Source organism: Tachysurus fulvidraco, chromosome 26, assembly GCF_022655615.1.
Source record: "Tachysurus fulvidraco isolate hzauxx_2018 chromosome 26, HZAU_PFXX_2.0, whole genome shotgun sequence".
NCBI lineage: Eukaryota > Metazoa > Chordata > Actinopteri > Siluriformes > Bagridae > Tachysurus > Tachysurus fulvidraco.
In genome coordinates, this window is record NC_062543.1 from 12,220,581 (window position 1) to 12,241,027 (window position 20,447).

Here is a 20,447-nt window from a genome sequence, read left to right on the forward strand (position 1 = left end):
CCCACTTCCACTTTGTGCTAATTGCAATGATTTACAAAACCTACTTTTGTTATAATTCTAATATTTTATCTCCAAAACATGAATTTTCAGCAAATTCTGAATAAACAGCGATAAATTCAAACAAACATTTTCATATTATCATTAAGACAAGATTTCAGACGTGTCTAAATTTAGGGCATGGTGTACGTTAACGTTTAAATTTCTTATGAACCGTAAATCATAACAAGCTTAAATTTGGTATACGGTATATTTGATGTGAAAGTCTGTAACTGGATTTATAAAAATGGTTTAAATAATCGAGAAACACTGGCCTATCAGATTTGATCATCATTTATCAATGAGGTGCTGCTTGCAAAACGGTGCTTGGACCCCCCGCAAATCACTACATGACTCTATTTCTATTCTTCTGTGGTATAGTTTTCTTTACATTCTTGTAGAAACATTTACTTGTGATCGAATTAAATGTGTTAAACATCTTTAATCACATGCAAAAAATGCAGTGAACGCAAGGCAACACATTTTATTTAAAAGGCCTAAATGGCATTAAAGTACAGCATATAAATACTGGTGATTCCAGAGACAGTCCATATTGAATAACATTATACCGGTCTTCTTTTACAATACAATACATTCATGGTGTGTTTCTCTGTGAAATAATATCCTCCACGATCCAGGAGAGTAGGAGTAAATTACAAGTCAATAATAATAATAATAATAATAATAATAATAATAATAATAACAATAATAATAATAATAATAATAGAAAAAGCCATTTCATTGAAATATGTTAGTGCTATCATGTTAGAGTACTCCAACTCGACTTAATCAATGAAGAAAAAAAAAATAAAAAATAAAATAAAAACCTCTGTGTGTACATACAGTAGCTAAATCGTTTGAGTGTTATCAGTCACGGAAATTCAGCACGTAACACTTCCATTCCCTGCATATACAAATTCCTATTTTTTTTTATTTTTATTTCAATAAATAAATAAATAATAGTACAACATTTTTAGCTATGTGTCAATCTTACTACAGGAGTAGTACGCGGTATGCACGTGTTCAGCACCAGTTAGGGTTCCTCATTCTTTTAATGATGGTGTCCAAGAGTAGATACTTCCCATGGTGTATCATATCATCCTTAACTACAGTGTTAGATAATGACTACTTGCAGGTTGTCATGTACAGGGCGACTGTATAATGCAAAGTGATGCATTACTCACTAAGAATATGAACCAAAAAAACATTCTTTCAACACCTTCCTGGAAATAAAGCGCAAAAATTGGAAAAGGGACGATCTCGCAAATTAAGCACTCCTGAAAGCGTGACGAGCGCCTCCTCGGTCTGTTCCTCTGTCCATCTGCTCGAGGAGGTCATGAACGGAAGCTTCCACACACTAGTTATTGGTTTACAGTGCGATCAGACACAAGAGCTCCGGCTGAGTTCATCTCACAGGTTTTTCCCTCGTGGTTCTTTTACGGTCAGGATTAGTATTTAACCTTCCCTGGAACTTGGACATTCACTCCACTGTAGTCCACCATGTACATGGGCCATTGCTTAAGGGAGAGAAAACAGAGAATAAATATCAAATTTAATTCAGCATTGAGGAGGAAAAAAAAAAAATCAGAAATAGGCGTGGGTATGTACCATCACTGGAATCTGATTGGTCGAAATGTTAGGGTCTTCTTCCTCAGGCGGGGCAGATCGACTGTTATCCAGCACTCGTTTTCGTTTGCGTCGATTCACCGCGACTTCGTTTCCTTCTGCATGCAATGGACAAAACATCAAATGCCAAATAATTTTTCGATGTTTAAAATATATATTTGGTATATCACATAGAATGAAGTGTAAAGGTATCAGGGATTCAAGCCCAAAGCTTGTTATGTGTTTATTATTATTTTTATCTCTGCTTTCAAAAGTTTAGGTTTTCATTTCCGTTATGACAAATTTGCCGATATTTAGAATTTTTTGAAGAATTTTCCTAAAAATTACAAAACTTTGCACACCAAATTGAGAAAATTCTAAAAATGTCACCATATTTATTGGTGCAGGTTTATTGGCCAAGTGTGTTGACACACACAAGGAATTTGGTTCTAGCTGTTTGTGACTCTCAAAAGTACAGACGTAAATAACGCTATACTATACAAAAATAATACAGACTATACAAGACAATGCAGATGTGATACAATAGATTTTATGAGTATTAAATATGAATACAGAATATATGACTGATCATTTATGTACATAAAGTGTGGGAAGTGCGAATAACAATATTGTGCAATATTATGCTTTTTGTACAATATGCAGCAGCATTGGTGTGTGTGTAACGTACACGGATGATGTGATGACTGACAGTTCTGATTTTATGGAAAAAAACCTCCCAAACACTGTTGTACAGAAAGAAGGTAGAGCTATAAAAAGGGCTCGAGAGGACCTGCGTGCTCTGAATGTCTTTCAGCCAATCCTCCACAAAGTCTAAATATTCAGCGTTTACTTCGCTGACCTTTTTATTTTTCATCATTAACAATGAGGCTTAAAACACTAAGCTGGGAGTGTATTCTGTATCGTACGTACGCTTTGCTATTGTGTGTCAACAAATGTTGTCAACTTTTCTTTTCCTCTAAAAATGAATACCTCTAGTATGGGAACGAACCTGAACTTGAAGTCTGTGGACAGAGCTGAACGAAAGGCCTAAAAAAAAAAAAAAAAAAAAAACCCACACATTAGATTACGTTATATTAAACCTTCACCACACAGATGCAACAAATAGAGCGAATAATTTGACGTATACACACTGTAGAGGTGTTTTAATATGGATAGTTATGTCGTCTCGAGCCTGGAGGATCTTCTCCAACCGGGCGATGTCGTAGGTGTTCGGGTTACGGAAAAGAACGTCTTCCGGGAGTCCGCACACCTCCAGAGAGTCGGGACTGGCTCGGATAAGCTTGTACGGGACAACGACGGGTCGATCCAAACCCAGAGCTTCTCCTGAACGTGTGAAAGCGAGAGTCCTGAGCATGTTTGTACTGAAATGGTAAAATGAATAAAGCTGTATGTTTATACTGACCGTATTTCTTATTGAACAGCTCTTTTACTTGTTCCCTCAATATGACTTTTTCACCCATGCGGTTGAGGTCTTCCTCTTCTGCTGTACGAAAAAGTCATGTCACAAATCTGAGTTTGACACAAGAGGTCACCGGAAAAAAAAAATCAAGACACCGATACGACGTCCTTACCGCTTATGGACGAGTACGCTTTCTTCAATAACGTGATTCTTCTTGGTGCTGGGAAAAGAAAAGCCTGCTTAATTTCTTAACTCTTTTCCCCAGAGGCCCCGACATGGAATCTTTGTGTTCAGCATTGAATGTCTTTGTCATGTTATGTAAGAATATGTAATGTTTTTATACGTATTTCTGTTTTCTGGGCAGAAAAAAAAAGAGTCATTTTTTCTTTACGGAGATGTTTCTATCTTCAAAGTAAATGATGATATCAAATCCATTTCTGCTTGTTCATAAGCTTCTACAAATTCAAGGGGTTATCTTCAACCACTAAAATTCTGTGTAAGGTCATCAACAGAGAGAGGAAAAAAACACACGTTCTGACACATTTTAGATTATATCAAACCGCCAGAAACGTATTTATTTGTTTACACAGATTGAAAATCTCCCATAAATCCATTACCATTCTGGTGGTAAAGTAAAACACAAAAGAACACAATCATGCATGTTTTTTTTCAGCAGGTATTAAAACATGAGCTGATTCTATGCAATGGTTTTAAAATACATACCTGGTTTGGGGATAAGTCCTTGGAAAGGCCTGTAAAGACAAAACATAATCATTTTAAATCAATAGTATTCTTTTATGTTGGTTAACATTGTTAATAAACAGCCTCATAATTCTTATAGTAGCTCATGTTAATTAATAATTGTAAAAGACAGATATTGACCTAATTACTGTCTGATCTGGTTTGCTTTCTGGCAAAAAAAAACAAAACAAAGCATTTCAGTAATCCAAACTTCTGAAAACTTTTTAACAGTACGATTTGTGCAAATTTATTAGCTATTATTATTAGGTAGCTCCTAAAAAAGCTAAAAAAATGAATGGGGTTTAATCATAACGGCATCATCTAACTGCTGTTGGAAAGGAGTTGAGATATGAAGCTGTTAAAACCAGAAAGCGGAAGGTCAAGGCGGTTGAAAAGTCAAGTAGCTGTTAACGAAAAATATTACACTTTTGAATGCTCGATCTGATCGGTCAGAAGTAACCGATGGTGCGTTCGATACTTATGTTTATTATGCTTATTTATACAACTGAGGGTTATAAGGGTCTTGGCACCAAAAGTGGTATCTTGGCAGTCCTGAGATTTGAACTCACGGCCTTCTAATTCGCAAGTCAACGAGCTACAGTACAGGATCGAGACACCACACAGTCGGAGAAAAGAGAACAGGAACTAGCTTGGAAAATTGCCATGGAATAATAACACTTCAGAAAAAAAGCTGTTGTGGTAAAACAATACTACTAGGTCACATCACACTACTGCATCATTGATTATTTTTCTCCAACTGTAACAAACTGCTGGCACTAGAAATGTGACTAAACTCTTGCAGGACTGTTGAGAGGGAAAAAAGGTTCCATCTAGCCTCATAATGGTGAAGGAGATCTTATCAGCCACCGCCAGTATCCTCTCGAGGTTCTGCGAGCCGAACGTGCACGGTTTCCTGAAAGGGATTCCCGGTGGCAAGCCCTCGATGATCACCGAGCCGGGGTTGCTCTTGATCCTCTTGTAAGGCACTTGCACAGGATACTTGATGCCTAGTGCCTCCCCATACTTCCTGTTGAACAGATCCTGAACCTGCTCGCGCAGCGTGTTGGCCAAGTCTATGCGAGACAGTTTGGCCTCTAAGCTATCTGTAAATGGAGACGACGGGACGGGCGGAGGGTTAGACAGAGAAGTAAGGGTTCAAACATATTCATTGTGAAACATGTGGAAAAAGAAAAAAACCTCTGGTCATACTATTACCCAAGAATCCAGGTCTCTTAGAGGCAGGTCCAGGATCTTCTCCCACAATGTCTTTAGGATCGCATTCTGTTGTAATTTGGAGAAACGTCTCAGTCGCATTTTTTTTGTGTGTGTTTGAATAAAGACTAGACATATCTCTGGAAATATTTACCTGGATGGTAATCTGGCTGAGAGAGAGGTTCAAGCTTCATCTGTGTTTCAGTTAGCAAATCTGGCCTGAATTTGAGACAAAAATATGTTGTTTTTTTTCTTGTCCCATATTTGGACTGCTGTATGCAAATGTTTTCTGTACTAAATATTTGATCAGATACTTTTTTTGTGCTGTTTTCTTTTCTTTTTCTTTTTTATTTTTGGTGACCCACCTTTTTATAACAAACTGGATCTGGTTACTGGCACTGAGAATCTTGCGAAGTTTGGCTGCACCGAAGCAGTTTGGTCTCCGGAACGTGATCCCTTCTGGTAGCCCTGTGACGTACAGGTCCTCGGGATACATCTGGAACTTCGAGTAGGGAACCTTCACCGGCTCAGGTAAGCCCAGAGCCTCCGCTAGAGAAGAGGATACAGTGTGGAAATGGGAAACGATTATTCTACAAAATAGAAATTATTATTCGATAAAATATGGGCTGGTGCCCAGGAAGAAATTCAAATTTTTTTTTTGTCCAGGAAGCATCAATATCTTTAAAGGGCTAAAGGGCTTTCCTAAAGTTTTTAAAGGGCTAAATGACAAAAATAGGAACTCAAATATTTAACACCATTCATCCTGTTCAAAAGTTTACACCGATTCCAGGCTTCTAATGTACCGTGTCATCGTCTTGAGCATCAGTGAATGTTTGAAACTCTTGTAACAGTCGTGTACGAGTGAGAAGATTGATATGTAGGAGGTGGATGAAAGGAGAGACTCCTGAACGATCATCGTTAAACATCGAAAACAGACGCTGAACTTTTTCCCCAGTACACATGCAAGGCTCCTCACCGTATTTGGTGCTGAAGAGACTGTCCACTTGCTTTCGCAGCTGAAGAATCATCTCTCCAATGTCTTCTAGAAGAACGGACAGACAATCAAAACAAACACGCTGGCGTACGCATAAAAACAAGGGAGGAAAAAAAAAACATCATTAAAATGCGGCTTACCTTCGACGACTCTCTTGAGCCCTTGTGGCGAAGACTTCTGCGCCAGTTCTTCGACTAAACGGCAAAAAAATATTTGACGTTACACAAATTCCGCTTATAAAATTCCGGCGAATGCTCCGAGGTCGTTACTGTTGAACATTCCACTCACCTTCTGCGCACTCCAATGACCATTTGTGTAAAGCAGACTTTAAAATAACATATTAAATGAAATTAATCAAATGAAATCAAATAAAATTAATTATCAATTAATCAAATAATGAATAAAAAAAATAAACAAATAAACAAAAAAAAAAAACAGCAAGTTAATATAAACGATTCAACTCCAGCCGTATGGCCACGAGGTCTATTCTGAATTTCAGCTGTCACATCGAGTACGTTTACAAATATCGGGAATTGTTGATGATGGTTTCGACTAATGCTATTCGTGGCTACATCGTGTTTGAGTTGAACATTGATATTAACTCGCATTGTAACACTAACACTGGACTCCTGGACAGGGAGGCTACGGGAAATAACTACTGTTCGATAGGTTTGACAAAAGAGCATACGGAGTGGAAGGAAGTACAAGGGGATCTTATCGGAGACTCTAAGACTATTGTTTAGCTGATACTTAGCTTCCCGTTGTGCTCTGGAAAATATAGTCAACATCAGAAAAATCTTCGCTAGAGACTTAGAATTTGCAAAAGCAACCCAAATTTAATGGATTTTAAATTCCACAAGATGAATTTACTCAAAAGACGAAGCATTTGTTTGTATATTAAAATATTATTCAGGGTTACACTTGTGTCTCAAGCAGATCCCTAGCTTCCTAGGTGGCAAATCTGTACATAGTTAAGACCCTGGTTTGATCTGTGACTTTATTTGTTTATGTTAATTAAAGCATGTCACAAAAAAAAAACTTAGATCAAATCAAATTGACAGAAAATAACAAGCTACCATAGATTTTTTTTAATAAAGAGGATTCTGAAATTTGTTTATGGTGCTTTGTAAGATATTTGTAAGTTTTAAGAATATTGCGATTGTGACAGCCCTTAGACTCCCTGCACGGTGCCCTGATTAGTGAACTAGGGAGCCGATTGAGACATGGCCGACATTTCTTGAAAACATTCTCAGCAAATAAAGTTAAATAAAGTTAAATAAAGCTCCAATAGCAACAGTGTGCAGTTTTTATAAGTCTGAGATCATAAATGATAACAGCCAATCAGGGTTCAGTATGCAAATGAAGGTCAGCCAAAATTGCTTTACTAAAAGAAGAAGGCAATTGTTGTTGTTTTTTTTACAATATCTGACTAGATATGATGTACTTGTTAGTCACAATAACAAAAGGGACAGGGATTAGGATGCGTTAAAGGTTAGAGACTGGGAAAATTATTGGGATGATTATTTAGCAAAAGGTCACCACCAGCCGGTCATTCCCTGCTTTGTTCATTGAAATCTACCCCCGTGTCTGAAGCAGAGATTTCCAAATCCAGTGGGTTGCAGCGTCCAAGCTCCTCATGAGAGAAAGACGAATGTGCAGTTACCTGCTAGAGGCTCCAGGGGGCGGCGATGATCAGGGGTCACAAGTTCAACCTGAGGCTTGCTGGGCTCCTCCGAGGCTGCCGTGTTCTCTAAAGGAGAGAAATCTGTCAGAAACATTTTGTTTTCATGCTCCATGTCATCATCCGTGTCTGATTATTATTCGAATCTGATGACATTGTGTCAAAGAACATTCCACAAACCAAACCAACAAAACAAACCAACCCGGATGCAAGGAGGCAAGCGCTGCAGTCTGTGTGCAGAAAGAGAAGCTTTATTCCCCAAACATATAGTAAATAACTAAATGATCATCATCATGTACTGAGCGACTGAACTAGCTATTATATTCAGAATCAGCTGTGTGGATAATCAGGTAGACTGTGGAAGAACAACATGGTGTCTATGTGCTATCGGTGCTTGGCCCCCTATAAATCAAGCATCGCATTAGTTCAGGCAGGCCACGCAGTAAACTGCATCAGCTGCTAATCAGCTGTCCACAAGGCGCACCAATCCAGCACGACTTCCGTAATTTCCCTCCTTTAAATCCTCGCCTTCGAGCGCACCTACGCATCACCGCTGCTACGATCCAACACCCTCCTCCGTCCCCGACTCCTCCAGCCAGAACCTGTCGCCAGCGCCATTTAAATTCTTCACGTAAAAGATTCGCACCTCGTGCAATTTCACATCTGATTCTGAGCTTTAATTGATGGTGGTGGTGGTGGTGGTGGTGGTGGGGGGTGGGGGGGGGGTCCTATTCATTCCCCAGGCACGTGGGAAAATTCTAGACTAATGCGTCTTTTCCACCGGAAAGAACCGGGTGCTGGTTCAGAGCTAGCGCTAGTTCTGGTTCAAAGTTGGTTCCACTGGCGAACCTTCTAAGAACTGGTTTGCCTTTCCACCGGCTAGAGAGCCGTCACAGCGCCGAGTGTGACGTCACTGTATACGTGTCACGTGTCCCAGCAACGTTAGCGCAGCAGTGGCAAACACAAACACAACAACAATGGCGGATGTTGCTTTACTGTTAATGCTCATGGCTTTGCGAACCTACATTGCCATCCAAACGTGGCGAATAAAATGTGTACGTGTGGCTCCATGTAATCTGTTTAAACGGAGGTTGTAATCGATAAAGTACATAGCGTTATTTTATTGTTAACACAGAAAAAACGTTAGCCTTAGCATGTAGCTACTTACTATCATGTGTGCTGATAATGTATTATATTGCGGTAAAGTAAAAGTGTATTAAACATTGGTAAACTTAAGGTACATTATCAAATGTGCTAACAGTAGCCCCGCCCCCAGCTCCCACCCCAAGCGGTTCTTAAGTCTAGATCAGCAACGTTTTGGTGCTACTTAAGAACCACTTTTCCTGGTTCGGAGCCGGTGCTTTGGCGGTCGAAGCAAAAAGAACTGGTTCTAAATTAGGCTCTGGCTCCAAACCAGCACTCGAACTGCCTCGGTGGAAAAGGGGCATAACTGTATGCTCGCTAACCTTCATTTTTGAAGTAGTCCTGACTGAAATAAGAGATTTAGACACCGATGCATCTTTCAAGCCGAAAAGTCGAATTAAGACGAGATAATATTGTTAATATTGGAGACTTCAAACAGGTACATTGCTCATTAGACCTTTATATGAATAGGCTGCCTCTACATCTGCCTCTATCTATAAGTGCCTTTTAGGAAATTATTTCATTTGGAAACTAGGAAATTAACCTCTATCACATCCAGCAAGTTCCTTCAGTATAATTCTGAGTTTGTTTAACATTGTTGTGACCAAAAACCAAATTTTATTGTTTTCAAAAGTTTGTAACCTCTTTTTTTTTTCCATTTTTAATGACTTTCGATGACGGCTGAATCGGCGTGAATCAAACAGAGCTTTGGATGAACGCACGTTGTAATTATGTCACATGACGTGTCTTGACCCAAATCTGTAGAAAACCTGCAGAATCATGGAGGGAATGGTCCAGTAAAAGGAAAGGACGTTCATACCTGGCACAGTGACCTGAATAATTTCTCCATCTGGTGGCTCCGTTTTGACCTTTTTTAAAGGTAAGCAGTCTCCCGAGGGCCCTAAAAAAACACATTAGTGTCCATTACACATTAAAAAAAATCCAACAATCATTACTGACATTAAGCTGAGTGTGAGGTGACTCGGTGTGTCAGAGGCTCACCTGCTTCGCAGTCTGCTAAGGGACTGACACAGGAACTAGTGGATCTGTGAGACAAAGACGTTAAAAAACAAAGCGAGAGGACGAGCAAGAGCAATTTAGTGAGTAAACACAGCTAACCCTGACTGGCAGAGAAATATTTTAAACCTTCGCTAAAGGGCTTTGCGGTAGTCTAATTAAACAGCATAGTGCTCTCCTGAAGATCAACAACAATTAGCACCGTTTGCTTTGGCTGAGCACGCAGGCTCGGGTGTTTAAAACTAATTAGCCAGGCTGCCAGTCTTGACTGCGATGGCCGCTGCCGCGTACCTGCTGCTGTGGGTGTTGCTGACCAGCTCGAGCGCGGAGCTTGGCATCCTAAGCCCCTCTGGGAAGCAATCTTCGGGGGAGGATCCGTCCTGCTTGCCTTCCTCTTTAGCTATTTTCCCTGCGGCTGATTAAAAAAAAAAAGACCAAGAGTGACTGAGTTAACAGTACAGCGTAGTACGCGGAAATATAACTTTAGCTGCACGTCCGACGCTGTCCCAGCAAAGACAAGCGCTGCTGTGAGACGTGATTCAGCAAATGTGTCACTCACCAGTGAAGATCCGCTCATCGAACATCCTGAAAGGGAATAAACAAGTAGCGTAAACAAACATGGGCTAGAATCAGGCTTGCACCTCAACATATTGAACTGCCTTATTTGGATGCGTGAGGCTGCCGAATCAGCGGGAGATTTCCTCATTAAAGCCAAATCGGCGGGCGCACACTGGTGCGTCGATGGCAGCGGTTACTACGCCCAGCGAGCGGTGCAGCGTTTTTGGATGGCAGACGCCAATCTGCCAGATGGCACCAGGAGGCTGGAAGCTTTAGTCAAGAGATAAATGAGAAAATTCATTCGAGGAAAAAAAAAACTCTTCTGTTTGTGCAGTCACTGTTGAGCTAAAAATGAAAAGAGTAAATTAACTGAACTGAATCGTTGAACCAGGCGTCTACTTCACATCTGTCAGGGATCTAGTTAAGACTCTCTAGATAATTTCAGCTCTTGGAATACAGCCATAAGATGCATTCCTGTGTTTATTTTCGAAAAGTACATGCTACCAAAAAGAAGTCTCTATTTACAGTTTGATTTGAGACAACAACAAAAAAAAAACCCACATCTTTTTTTTTTCCAATGACTGACAGGACTCACCGCCTCACGACAAAGCGGACACTGTGCCTCTCCTCCAGGATCCGTTTGAGTTTCGGCACTCCGTAGGTGCACGGCCGCTTAAAGGGGATCTTGTCTGGAATCCCGATGATCTCGACTGCTTCTGGGTCGCAGGCGATCTTCCGGTACGGAACGGGGACCATATGATCCAAACCCAAAGCTTCAGCTGGAAGTTCAAAAAGTACAATTAGATAAAGATTCTTATAACTGGGCAATAAATACACAAACACAGCAATAAAGAAGATAGTAACGTATTACAGTGTCTTAAAAAAAATAGAAGTCCTTTGTCTGTGACTCAGGAAAAAAATCGACAAATGATATAAATTTTTATAAATATTTGGCTTTATACCACAGCGCAGATGAATTCTCGATACCGATTGGTCGGCAAAATAATAAAATCTCATATATATATGAATGCATTTTTTAAATACATCTTCATTTCTGTAGTAACAATTTACGCAGAAACTTGTACGACTTCTAGGATGTTCAGAAATGATTTTTTTTTTTTTTTTTGATGAATGTTGATTTGGAAGGAGTTTCCAGTGTAAAGCTCGAGATAAAGATAAAGTCTCCAGAATGTTCTGGTTCCCTAACATACATACAATCGCAGAAAGTTCGCACATACGTGTCTTCACTGGTTGGTGTTTAAATGGAGAACCCCATGCTTGAAAATGTGCAAATCTGAGTAGTTTCCCACAAAAAAAAAATTTTTTTTTTTGCAACAAAAATCATGTAGGAACTGCTTAGTAATATACGTATAACCACTATGTAACTATAGGAAGAGAGTCACTTCTTCAGTAAAAACAAAACAAAAAAAGAACCCCACAATCTGCCAAATGAAACCAGTGCCAGTTTAGTCTAGTCAAAGATGTTTTCAAGTGAAAGCAGACAAAATAGAAAACAGTAAAGAAGAAAATACCAGATGAGAAAAAAGAAATGTGTGTGTGTGTGTGTGTGTGTGTGTGTGTGTGTGTGTGTGTGTGTGTGTGTGTGTGTCTCACCGTAGCGGCTATTAAATAGGATCTGCACGCATTCCCGCAGCGTGTTGATGTCCTCTGTCTCTCTGATGAAGGCGTCCCATTTTTCTGTGTGAGACAAGATAGAAACGTTAAAACCCTCCGGCATAGATGTAAAAAAAAATGAACTTGATCTATGTGCTAGATGTAATATTTTCCGATTCAAAGCACTGTGTTTCAAACGATAGCTTGGGAGGAGATCAGAACCGAATCAATTCCCCCAGCAGCTGTTTTTCAGTTGTTGTTTTTTTATACTGTTATGTCATTTGCACCAGACTGAATCACAACCTTCGGCATCGAAGCAGCCCAAAAATCCCATCGTAGCAAACTGCTACAAAAAAAAAGGCATCTTTCGTATATTTTGCTGCTGAAAACCAGAGCTTTGTTTTGTCTGCTAGATTTGTTTACATTAGTCGATGGAGACAATTAACACAGGGCCTGACTCTTGGCAATATCTGAAACTTCCTGTTGCTCGTTTGGAAGGAAAAGATGTTGAAGTGTCGTGGCCAAGCTTCTTGTTATTCATCACTCATCCACCACTGGTTATGGCTTTAGGGGCTTACGTGCTACTGTATTTAAGTGTTTAAAGAGGCTACTATGGGACTCCATTAGAGTTAAAGGAAATATCCGCCCTGAACGACACTGTCTATGTTTTGACATTGATTGTCTTCAGCAGTTCTGGTGCTGTACAGTATTTGTATTGCTACCTGGATAGGTGACGAAGTATCAGATAACAGATGAGGCATGACGTATCTATCGACCTGAAAATTGCTTGAACAGATGGTACGGATGAGGGACTGACAGAGCGAGACAGTCTAAAGCGCTGCTGCATCGTCGTCTTTAGCTAGAGACGAGAGGAGACGAGAGTTAAATCCCACTTGCAACCTATCAGCAGGTCAAAGAGCATTCTAGATAAGGGAGAAAATTATTAATGCAAGTTGTCGACCTTTAACTAAAATGGATCTTGGATGGCAATGAAAATCATGTGGGTGAAGATTAATACACAATTATACCAAGTTGCTTGGAACGTTTCCCAGAGCGTCCCACTGCATCTGCTGACTTGCCTTCTTCCATCATGGTACATAAACTGGAGCATCTAATGCCCCTTTTCCACCGAGGCAGTTTGAGTGCTGGTTCGGAGCCAGAGCCTAATTTAGAACCAGTTCTTTCTGGTTCGACCGCCAAAGCACCGGCTCTGAACCAGGAAAAGTGGTGCTTAAGTAGCACCAAAACGTTGCTGGTCTAGACTTAAGAACCGCTTGCGTCAGGAGCTGGGGGCGGGGCTACAGTTAGCGCATTTGATAATGTACCTTAAGTATACTAATGTTTAATACACTTTTACTTTACCGCAATATGATCAATTATCAGCACAAATGATAATAGGTAGCTACATGCTAAGGCTAATCTTTTTATCTGTGTTAATGATAAACTAATGTTATGTATTTTCTCGATTACAACCTCCGTTTATACAGATTACACGGAGCTGCACGTACACGTTGGATTCGCCACGTTTGGATGCCAATGTAGGTTCACAAAGCCATGAGCATTCACAGTAAAGCAACATCCGCCATTGTTGTTGTGTTTGTGTTTGCCGCTGCTGCGTTAACGTTGCTGGGACACTTGACACGTATACAATGACGTGACGATGGAAAGGCAAATCGGTTCTTAGAAGGTTCGCCAGTGGAACCAACTTTGAACCAGCACCAGTGCTAGCTCTGAACCAGCAACCGGTTCTTTTTGGTGGAAAAGGGATATAACAAGACCTGCCGTTATGAAGAAGCTCAGACTTCATCTCTGGCACTTGTCAAAGTAGCTCAGATCCTTACACTTGCCCATTTTTCCTGCTTACAACACATCAACTTCAAGAACTGATTGTTTCACTTGCTGCCTAATATATCCTAACCTACATCTGCCATGGAAGTTAGAGAATCAATGTTAGTCACTTCACCTGTCAGTGAGTTTAATGTTATGTCTGACCAGTAAATATATAAATACATACACACACACATATACGCAGCATGTGTGTATCATATTCACCTGATTTTTCATGTACTATGGAAAAGAGCAGGCGTTTGGAGACATGGATACTGGGAGAGCTCTGAGCGACGTCTCCTGCGAGTGCTATCCGCTCACCTGGAGAACATACAGGAAGACAAGGAAAAACCCGTGTAATCCATCAATCACAAAATCTTGAGTAAAAAATGCGTTAGAGCCGTTAATTAGTAAATGTAATGTAGACTGACGTGGCATCTTTTGTGCAGAACGTGAAAACTGGCTCACCGTTGTCAGTGGCCTCTTTGGGCACAGCCGCCTTCTCGTCGCTCGGTGCCCAAGTTGCTAGCCGTTCCTTGACCAGACCGTGCAGCACCGTGGGTTTCGCCTCGCCTTTAGCTTCAGGGTGTGTCTGGGAAGGCACGGGTATTCCATACAGGAAGCTGGAGAGCATAGAGTTGCTAGCAGACACTTCCTGTGTGGGTGTTTTAACAGGCGTATGGTTGCTGGCACCCTTAACAGCAGGGGAGGGGTGGTGATTGCTTTCCGGACAGGATTTACCGTCGCGCGCGGCTTCGTCTGGCACTCTGAATACAGAAAACAATTTGATCTCGTTTCCATCTACACCACTTCACTCTATCAGGCTCGGCTTGTTATCTGTCATTCCCTGTTAGTCATGTTAGCGTTTTACGACGGGGTCACAACAAAATGTAACAAAAACTCCTAATGTCATTATTGGATATGAATATTCCAAAACAGCAAAAGTTTAAGAAATACTTCATACAAAACTTCAAACCCTGATAACAATGTGTAAACAAAAGCTAAAGAATTATGCAAATCATGCTAAATACCCCTTCGGTGCTAGCAGGGCTCTGGAGATGAATTAGCACATTCAATTTACTAAGCAAACAAATCTGCATGGAGCCTTATTTTAGATAGATTTTACATCAAAATTTTACCTCACACACTTTAGGGAATATTTTAATCTTCTAACTTTGCTAGCTACAAAATCTTTGCTAGCACGCCAAGCTGCGAGATCTCCTTTTGGCTTTTTATAACTGTAATTTTTGCTAATCTTTTTAAACATCCACAGTCACACTTTTTCAAAATTTCACAATTTTATCGGTGCTGTATATTAACTCCGATTCAACATTTTACCTCAAAAACGTCATAGATGTATTTCAATAAAAATTTTAAATTGTTTAAATTAAATTGTTAGCCATGTATAAAGAAGAGAGAAGGAGCAGATAATCTCACATTTTCTACACATCACGGATCGTTGTTATTCTCGTCACTGACCTTTTGACAATGAAGCGAATGCGGTTGCTCTGTTCCAGAATCTTCATTAAGGTCTTGGTGTCATAATCAGCAGGTCTCCTCAGGGTCACACCATCAGGGAGGCCATGAATGAGCACAGCACCAGGCTCCTTCTGAATCCATTCATAAGGCACAGGGACCAGGCTGCTCTTCCCTACAGCCTCACCTGATACACAATGCACACTCAAGTGATCCAGTTCAATGCAGAGAAGTCTTGGAACAGAACTAAGTCAAGACAACTGCCATGGTGATGATGATTTGCTGATGAAAGCAATTTTGGAAATTATCTGCCACAGGGAGCCTGGAGCCTATCCCAGGGCAATAAGGGCACAAGATGTGTGACAACTTGGAAGGGGTGCAAACTAGAGGTCTTTACGGGTCCACTTAGATTCAAAAACCAGAGGTCCGACCCAAGACACGAGCGGGTTCGGGTCGAAAAGTTTCATGTGCATCCGGTCTCGGGTAATTCAGCGGCATCGAATCTCGGGTAATTTAAAATGAATGTGTTTTTACCGAACAGACCCGAGAAGACCCGAACTTCTGTATCTCGTGTGTGTGCATCAACTCGAGTCCTTTTCCAACCTCTCCTCTGTTTGCCAAGACCGCTTGCGAAGCCAATTTTTGTTAAAACAGACCTGTCAATCAATTTTGAATCCACGCTGTAGAGGTTACTTTCCTGTCTGACTGGTGTGTGCAGGGCTGCATCGGTGTGTGCAACATTCGGGTCCACTCGGGTTAAAAAAATGTTGCCAACGGGTCGGGTCGAACTAGGGTCTAATTTTTTTGGGTTTGTGTCGGGTAGTGTCTTTCTTAAAAAAAATTATTTATGCACTTGGGGTTCGGGTAAAAAGTGATTCGGGTCACTTCGCGTTGGGTACATTTCTTTAGACCCGAGAAGACCTCTAGTGAAAACCCATCACAGGGCACAATCACACTCAGACAGTACATACAATTCAGAAATAATCAGCAACGGGTATCTTTGGACTGAGGGGGAAAACTGGTGAACTTTGGAAAACTGCCGAAGCATGGGAAAGAACATGCAGACTACACTTATAGAGGGTGGAAATGGGAACCCCTGACCCTGGAGGTGAGACGCATGAAAATTTTCGATATCCAACAAATGTGCTCAGGTAAAAATATGGGGATTATTCAGCGAAACAAATCAAGAAGTCATGGCCACCTCTCAACCTGATGCTACCTCCACCATGCTTCACAACAAGGGTGGTGCTGAAAACACTCACAGAAAGCTTTCAGACTTTAAATAAAGAACTTTCTGGTAATGCAGGGTAAAATTTCTTACTATAAAGCACACTGAAGACTTCTTCCACCATCTTCCTCAGGACAAAGATATTGGAGTGAACGTCTGTTACGGCTCGCTGCTGTTTTGCTGGCAGTAGACCGTCTTTACCGGTCCGGCTGCTGTCTGTATCCAGGGCTTTGGTGTGGGAGCTGATTGAATTTAATGCTTGCAGACAGGACACCCCTGTGGAATAAAAATAAGAATACAGGGAATACCGTGTTGCCAAATACTAGCTGTAATGTCAAGCATTGCAGGGCCTTCCTTGCCGAACATCTTTGAGAAATTCTTTATTTAGAGATGGTAGTCTAATGATTCCTCATATACACGAATAAAACCCGTCTGAATGACTCACTGCAAAATTTGTGAAAGTCTGTCTGTATTTCCTTCCTGGAGTTGAGGAAAATTCTCCCCTTTTCTGTTCCAATGGCGATCACGCTGTCCTCGTGCACGGTGACACAGGCTACCTCGGCGTTCAGCTTAGACATAGCAGTGCACTGGAAAAAAATGTAACAAAAACTAATTTAGAAAAGCACAACATATTCAAGCTACACAAATATCGTAGTACTATAGTTATTACTTGATTTTATATATTTTTTAATCTAATTTGCTTTTGAGTCAGAGGAAATGCTAGAAATGCTTAGTAGCTATTTCAGATAACCAAAAACAGAGAGCGAGTCATACCACGGAGTCCAGTGCAGATACTAAACTGGTGAGGATTTCGTGTCTGGTGGATGTCTGTGGCCCATGGAGCTCAGCGCGAGAGTTATGCCTCATCCCATCACAGCCCAGCTTCCGCAGCTGCGCCATTTCTCTAAAGGTCAGACATCGAAAAACATCAACAACGTTACAAAAACAAATGCTTTTCTTTGTGCACAATTGTCACAATGGTGACATGCTGGCAGCGTTTCTTATACAATTTCTTAACCGCCAAGATTTTGATCGTAAAATAATTCCCGTAAACTACTTTTAAATGACTGCTACGTCAACATCATAATTTCCACATCGATGATCTTTGAGTAATAAACTGAAACAGCACTGATGATGATGTTTGATGTACACCGTATAGACGAGGACAGCCGCAGTAAACAAGTAGCAGTCTTTGTTCATTAAGTAGTGCTGATTTGATTCTGTTCCACGTTCGAGAGGAGTTGGTGCTCGTCTCCTAAAGCCGCTTTTCGTGTCTGAGAAATGCAGTCGAGGATATAAAAACCTTTAAGAAGCTTTCAAAAGTGATAGTAATACCCTCATCTGGGCTAATGCACCGAAATCCGTTACACATGTGAAAGTAGCTAATTACGGTAAGCCTTTGTCGACCAATTAAAACTGGTTCAGATTATTGCCTTAATGCCCTAATTCGCCCTCGGAAACCACACGCCACCTGGCGAGAAAACTTCATGGTGCTCAGAGGCTCCTTTAGGTCTTTCTTTTGACTTCCAATTTAGCGCTCTAACACTTAAACTTGGTTAGCATTAATCAAACTAGGTCATGCTAACTTGCTCCTAGTGTATGGTATATTATCAGCTGGGGCATTTCTAAAGCAACAACATATTCACGTGTAATCAGAAAAAACAGTAATTTGAAGTTTTTACTTGTTAACATGGTGAAGTTTTATGTAAGGAGACAATTAACATTGAAGGAAGGAGTCTCCAGTGTCAGTGTTCTGTAAACTTCGGAGAGATCGCTGTGTTTAGAAAAGATAGAGACTGGTAAGGCAGCGAAGGTTTACGTGTAAAACGTTTATGCTGTTTGATACGTTTTTCTACAACAGTCTCGGATTAAAATCGACAAAACACATCCTAGTAAAGATTATTTACTTTTGCTATTTAAGTTCGAGTTTTTAAAGTCGTACTGTTAAGACTCATAATGTTAGTGGTGTAGTTAGTGCTAATGGGTTTTTTTATTCAAAGCAAGCAAAACACTCACTCACTCACTCATTTTCTACCGCTTATCCGAACTACCTCGGGTCACAGGGAGCCTGTGCCTATCTCAGGCGTCATCGGGCATCAAGGCAGGAGTGCCAACCCATTGCAGGGCACACACACACACACTCATTCACTCACGCAATCACACACTGCGGACAATTTTTGCCAATCAACCTACCATGCATGTCTTTGGTCCGGGGGATTAAAAAAACAAAAAACAAATCTAATTTCCACAGATTTATTGCAAACAAAAAAATGCAACTTAAGCTTAATTGCAACAATATTAATCGAGCAGCCAAATAATAATACTAAAAAATGTATATTAATTCATTAATTAAGACATAAAAAATATTTTGTTGTTAATGACCACCAGAATAAGAATGACACTGAGGGTCAGGCATCAAACAGGATTGTGTTATTAGTGTAATCTAAACCTAAAGATTGTTTTTCAAAGTGATCTTTAAAAAGAAACGTAGCGGATCGTCCGGGGAAGAAAACAAGATCACAATCCTAATTCCGGACCCTACATTCTCATGGCAACAGCACTCCGTCTCCTTGGAAACTAATCTCGAGGCATGTGAACAATGCAGCCCGGGCCTTTTAATCTCTGCAGACACTAGGAGCCATTATCCTGGCCTCGGGGCGAAGCCAAAAACCGCACAAGCAAACCCAGAGAAGAGAGCCAGTGAAGCTTGGGGAGTGTAACAACTCGTCTAAAACAAGTGAGGCCTCTCTGAAATATGGACGGTTGCGATCCTGCTTTGCGAAATCTGTCCTCTGGCATGGCTGGCGATTTGGTCGTACTGGTTAAGCACAAGCTCGCAGATTCCTGAGGTAACTGTGGAGTCGAGGTGTTAAATTGCAAATGATCGTAGATGCTCTGATGACATTTCTAAACCCAAGTTTAGCCAATGTTGTTCAGGCAAACCGCATTGTGGGGTCATTTAACACAGTAACGAACATTTCGACACTTTAAATACTGGAAAGAAGAAGAAAAAAGCCTTGTGGTGAGTAAAAGTGTTTCAGCGTTTTCAGTCCACCACATGAGACCACAACAAAAAGCGCTGGAAAAAAAAAGAAGAAGAAAAAAGGGCATCAGCTTTTTAAGAACATTCCCAAATGTAGCGAGAGCAGAGCAAGCCAGACTGACATGCTTAAGCGGTCAGATTAATGACTTCTGTTTCGGTTGGAGACTCTCTGCCCAGCTACGGCTTTTTTTATTCCAGTTATTCAAACCCCTGGCAGAAACCTACTGGAAATATTACTTGTTGAATAAATGCCCATCAGAGAGATTTTCTTTCTTGTGTATTGTGGACGCCTGAGCGGGTTTTCCATACGATGCCTGCAGCTCTTTCTGCTAGTTGATACCCACTCTGCTGGATAAACGATCTGAACCAATGACATTTCCACTTGGACACACTGATAAATCACACTCAGGAATTTATTTCAGGGAACATTTCCCCCTCACCTACTCTCACCTTCACTGTGCTGTCATTGGGTTGGTCAGTAAGCAAATTCATGTGCTGAGGAGACAAATATTGTCAAAACGTGACAGGAAAGGCTAATAACTCTGTAATGGCTGCATTGAATCACTTCCTGACTATAAGGTTTATACGACCAGTAAAATGATTAGCTTCGATAATCGCACAGCGTATTCATTTCCACTAACGTCTGTATTTTTATCTTACATACCTTATGTATGCAATTGATCTTACACAGTTAAAATATATCCTCAATTTTAAAATGTTGAAATTCACATTTTAATGTCTAGCAACAATGGCAGTGTTTATTTAATGCTTTGCTTCATTATTATTATAACTTATATTTCATTTAGTTGCTCTTCGGCATACAAGAAAAACCTGAATTCTTTTTTCTTTTTA

The 20,447-nt window shown here is 40.6% G+C and overlaps 1 protein-coding gene across 3 annotated transcripts in view; it reads right to left on the reverse strand.

Annotated features, from left to right (window-relative positions):
* Positions 1 to 458: 458 nt before the first annotated feature.
* The window catches only part of gtf2ird1 (GTF2I repeat domain containing 1), a 22,872-nt gene continuing 2,883 nt past the window's right edge, over positions 459 to 20,447 (reverse strand). Inside the window, exons 2-27 of one of the 3 annotated variants that reach the window (XM_047809342.1) lie at positions 17,327 to 17,456; positions 16,998 to 17,139; positions 16,646 to 16,828; positions 15,328 to 15,511; positions 14,317 to 14,615; positions 14,074 to 14,169; positions 12,022 to 12,105; positions 11,003 to 11,186; positions 10,409 to 10,434; positions 10,141 to 10,264; positions 9,835 to 9,878; positions 9,653 to 9,733; positions 7,672 to 7,758; positions 6,149 to 6,202; positions 5,991 to 6,053; positions 5,380 to 5,563; positions 5,169 to 5,233; positions 5,018 to 5,083; positions 4,638 to 4,905; positions 3,785 to 3,813; positions 3,234 to 3,281; positions 3,065 to 3,145; positions 2,793 to 2,985; positions 2,651 to 2,688; positions 1,645 to 1,760; positions 459 to 1,553 (exon numbers count right to left, since the gene is read on the reverse strand). In XM_047809342.1, coding sequence (XP_047665298.1) covers positions 1,485 to 1,553; positions 1,645 to 1,760; positions 2,651 to 2,688; positions 2,793 to 2,985; positions 3,065 to 3,145; positions 3,234 to 3,281; positions 3,785 to 3,813; positions 4,638 to 4,905; positions 5,018 to 5,083; positions 5,169 to 5,233; positions 5,380 to 5,563; positions 5,991 to 6,053; positions 6,149 to 6,202; positions 7,672 to 7,758; positions 9,653 to 9,733; positions 9,835 to 9,878; positions 10,141 to 10,264; positions 10,409 to 10,434; positions 11,003 to 11,186; positions 12,022 to 12,105; positions 14,074 to 14,169; positions 14,317 to 14,615; positions 15,328 to 15,511; positions 16,646 to 16,828; positions 16,998 to 17,139; positions 17,327 to 17,452 — 2,934 coding nt within the window. In that variant the 5' untranslated portion in view covers positions 17,453 to 17,456 and the 3' untranslated portion in view covers positions 459 to 1,484. Of the gene's footprint in view, positions 1,554 to 1,644; positions 1,761 to 2,650; positions 2,689 to 2,792; positions 2,986 to 3,064; positions 3,146 to 3,233; positions 3,282 to 3,784; positions 3,814 to 4,637; positions 4,906 to 5,017; positions 5,084 to 5,168; positions 5,234 to 5,379; positions 5,564 to 5,990; positions 6,057 to 6,148; positions 6,203 to 7,671; positions 7,759 to 9,652; positions 9,734 to 9,834; positions 9,879 to 10,140; positions 10,265 to 10,408; positions 10,435 to 11,002; positions 11,187 to 12,021; positions 12,106 to 14,073; positions 14,170 to 14,316; positions 14,616 to 15,327; positions 15,512 to 16,645; positions 16,829 to 16,997; positions 17,140 to 17,326; positions 17,457 to 20,447 lie in introns of all 3 variants that reach the window. The other 2 variants (XM_047809341.1, XM_027178717.2) reach the window with 2 other exon arrangements.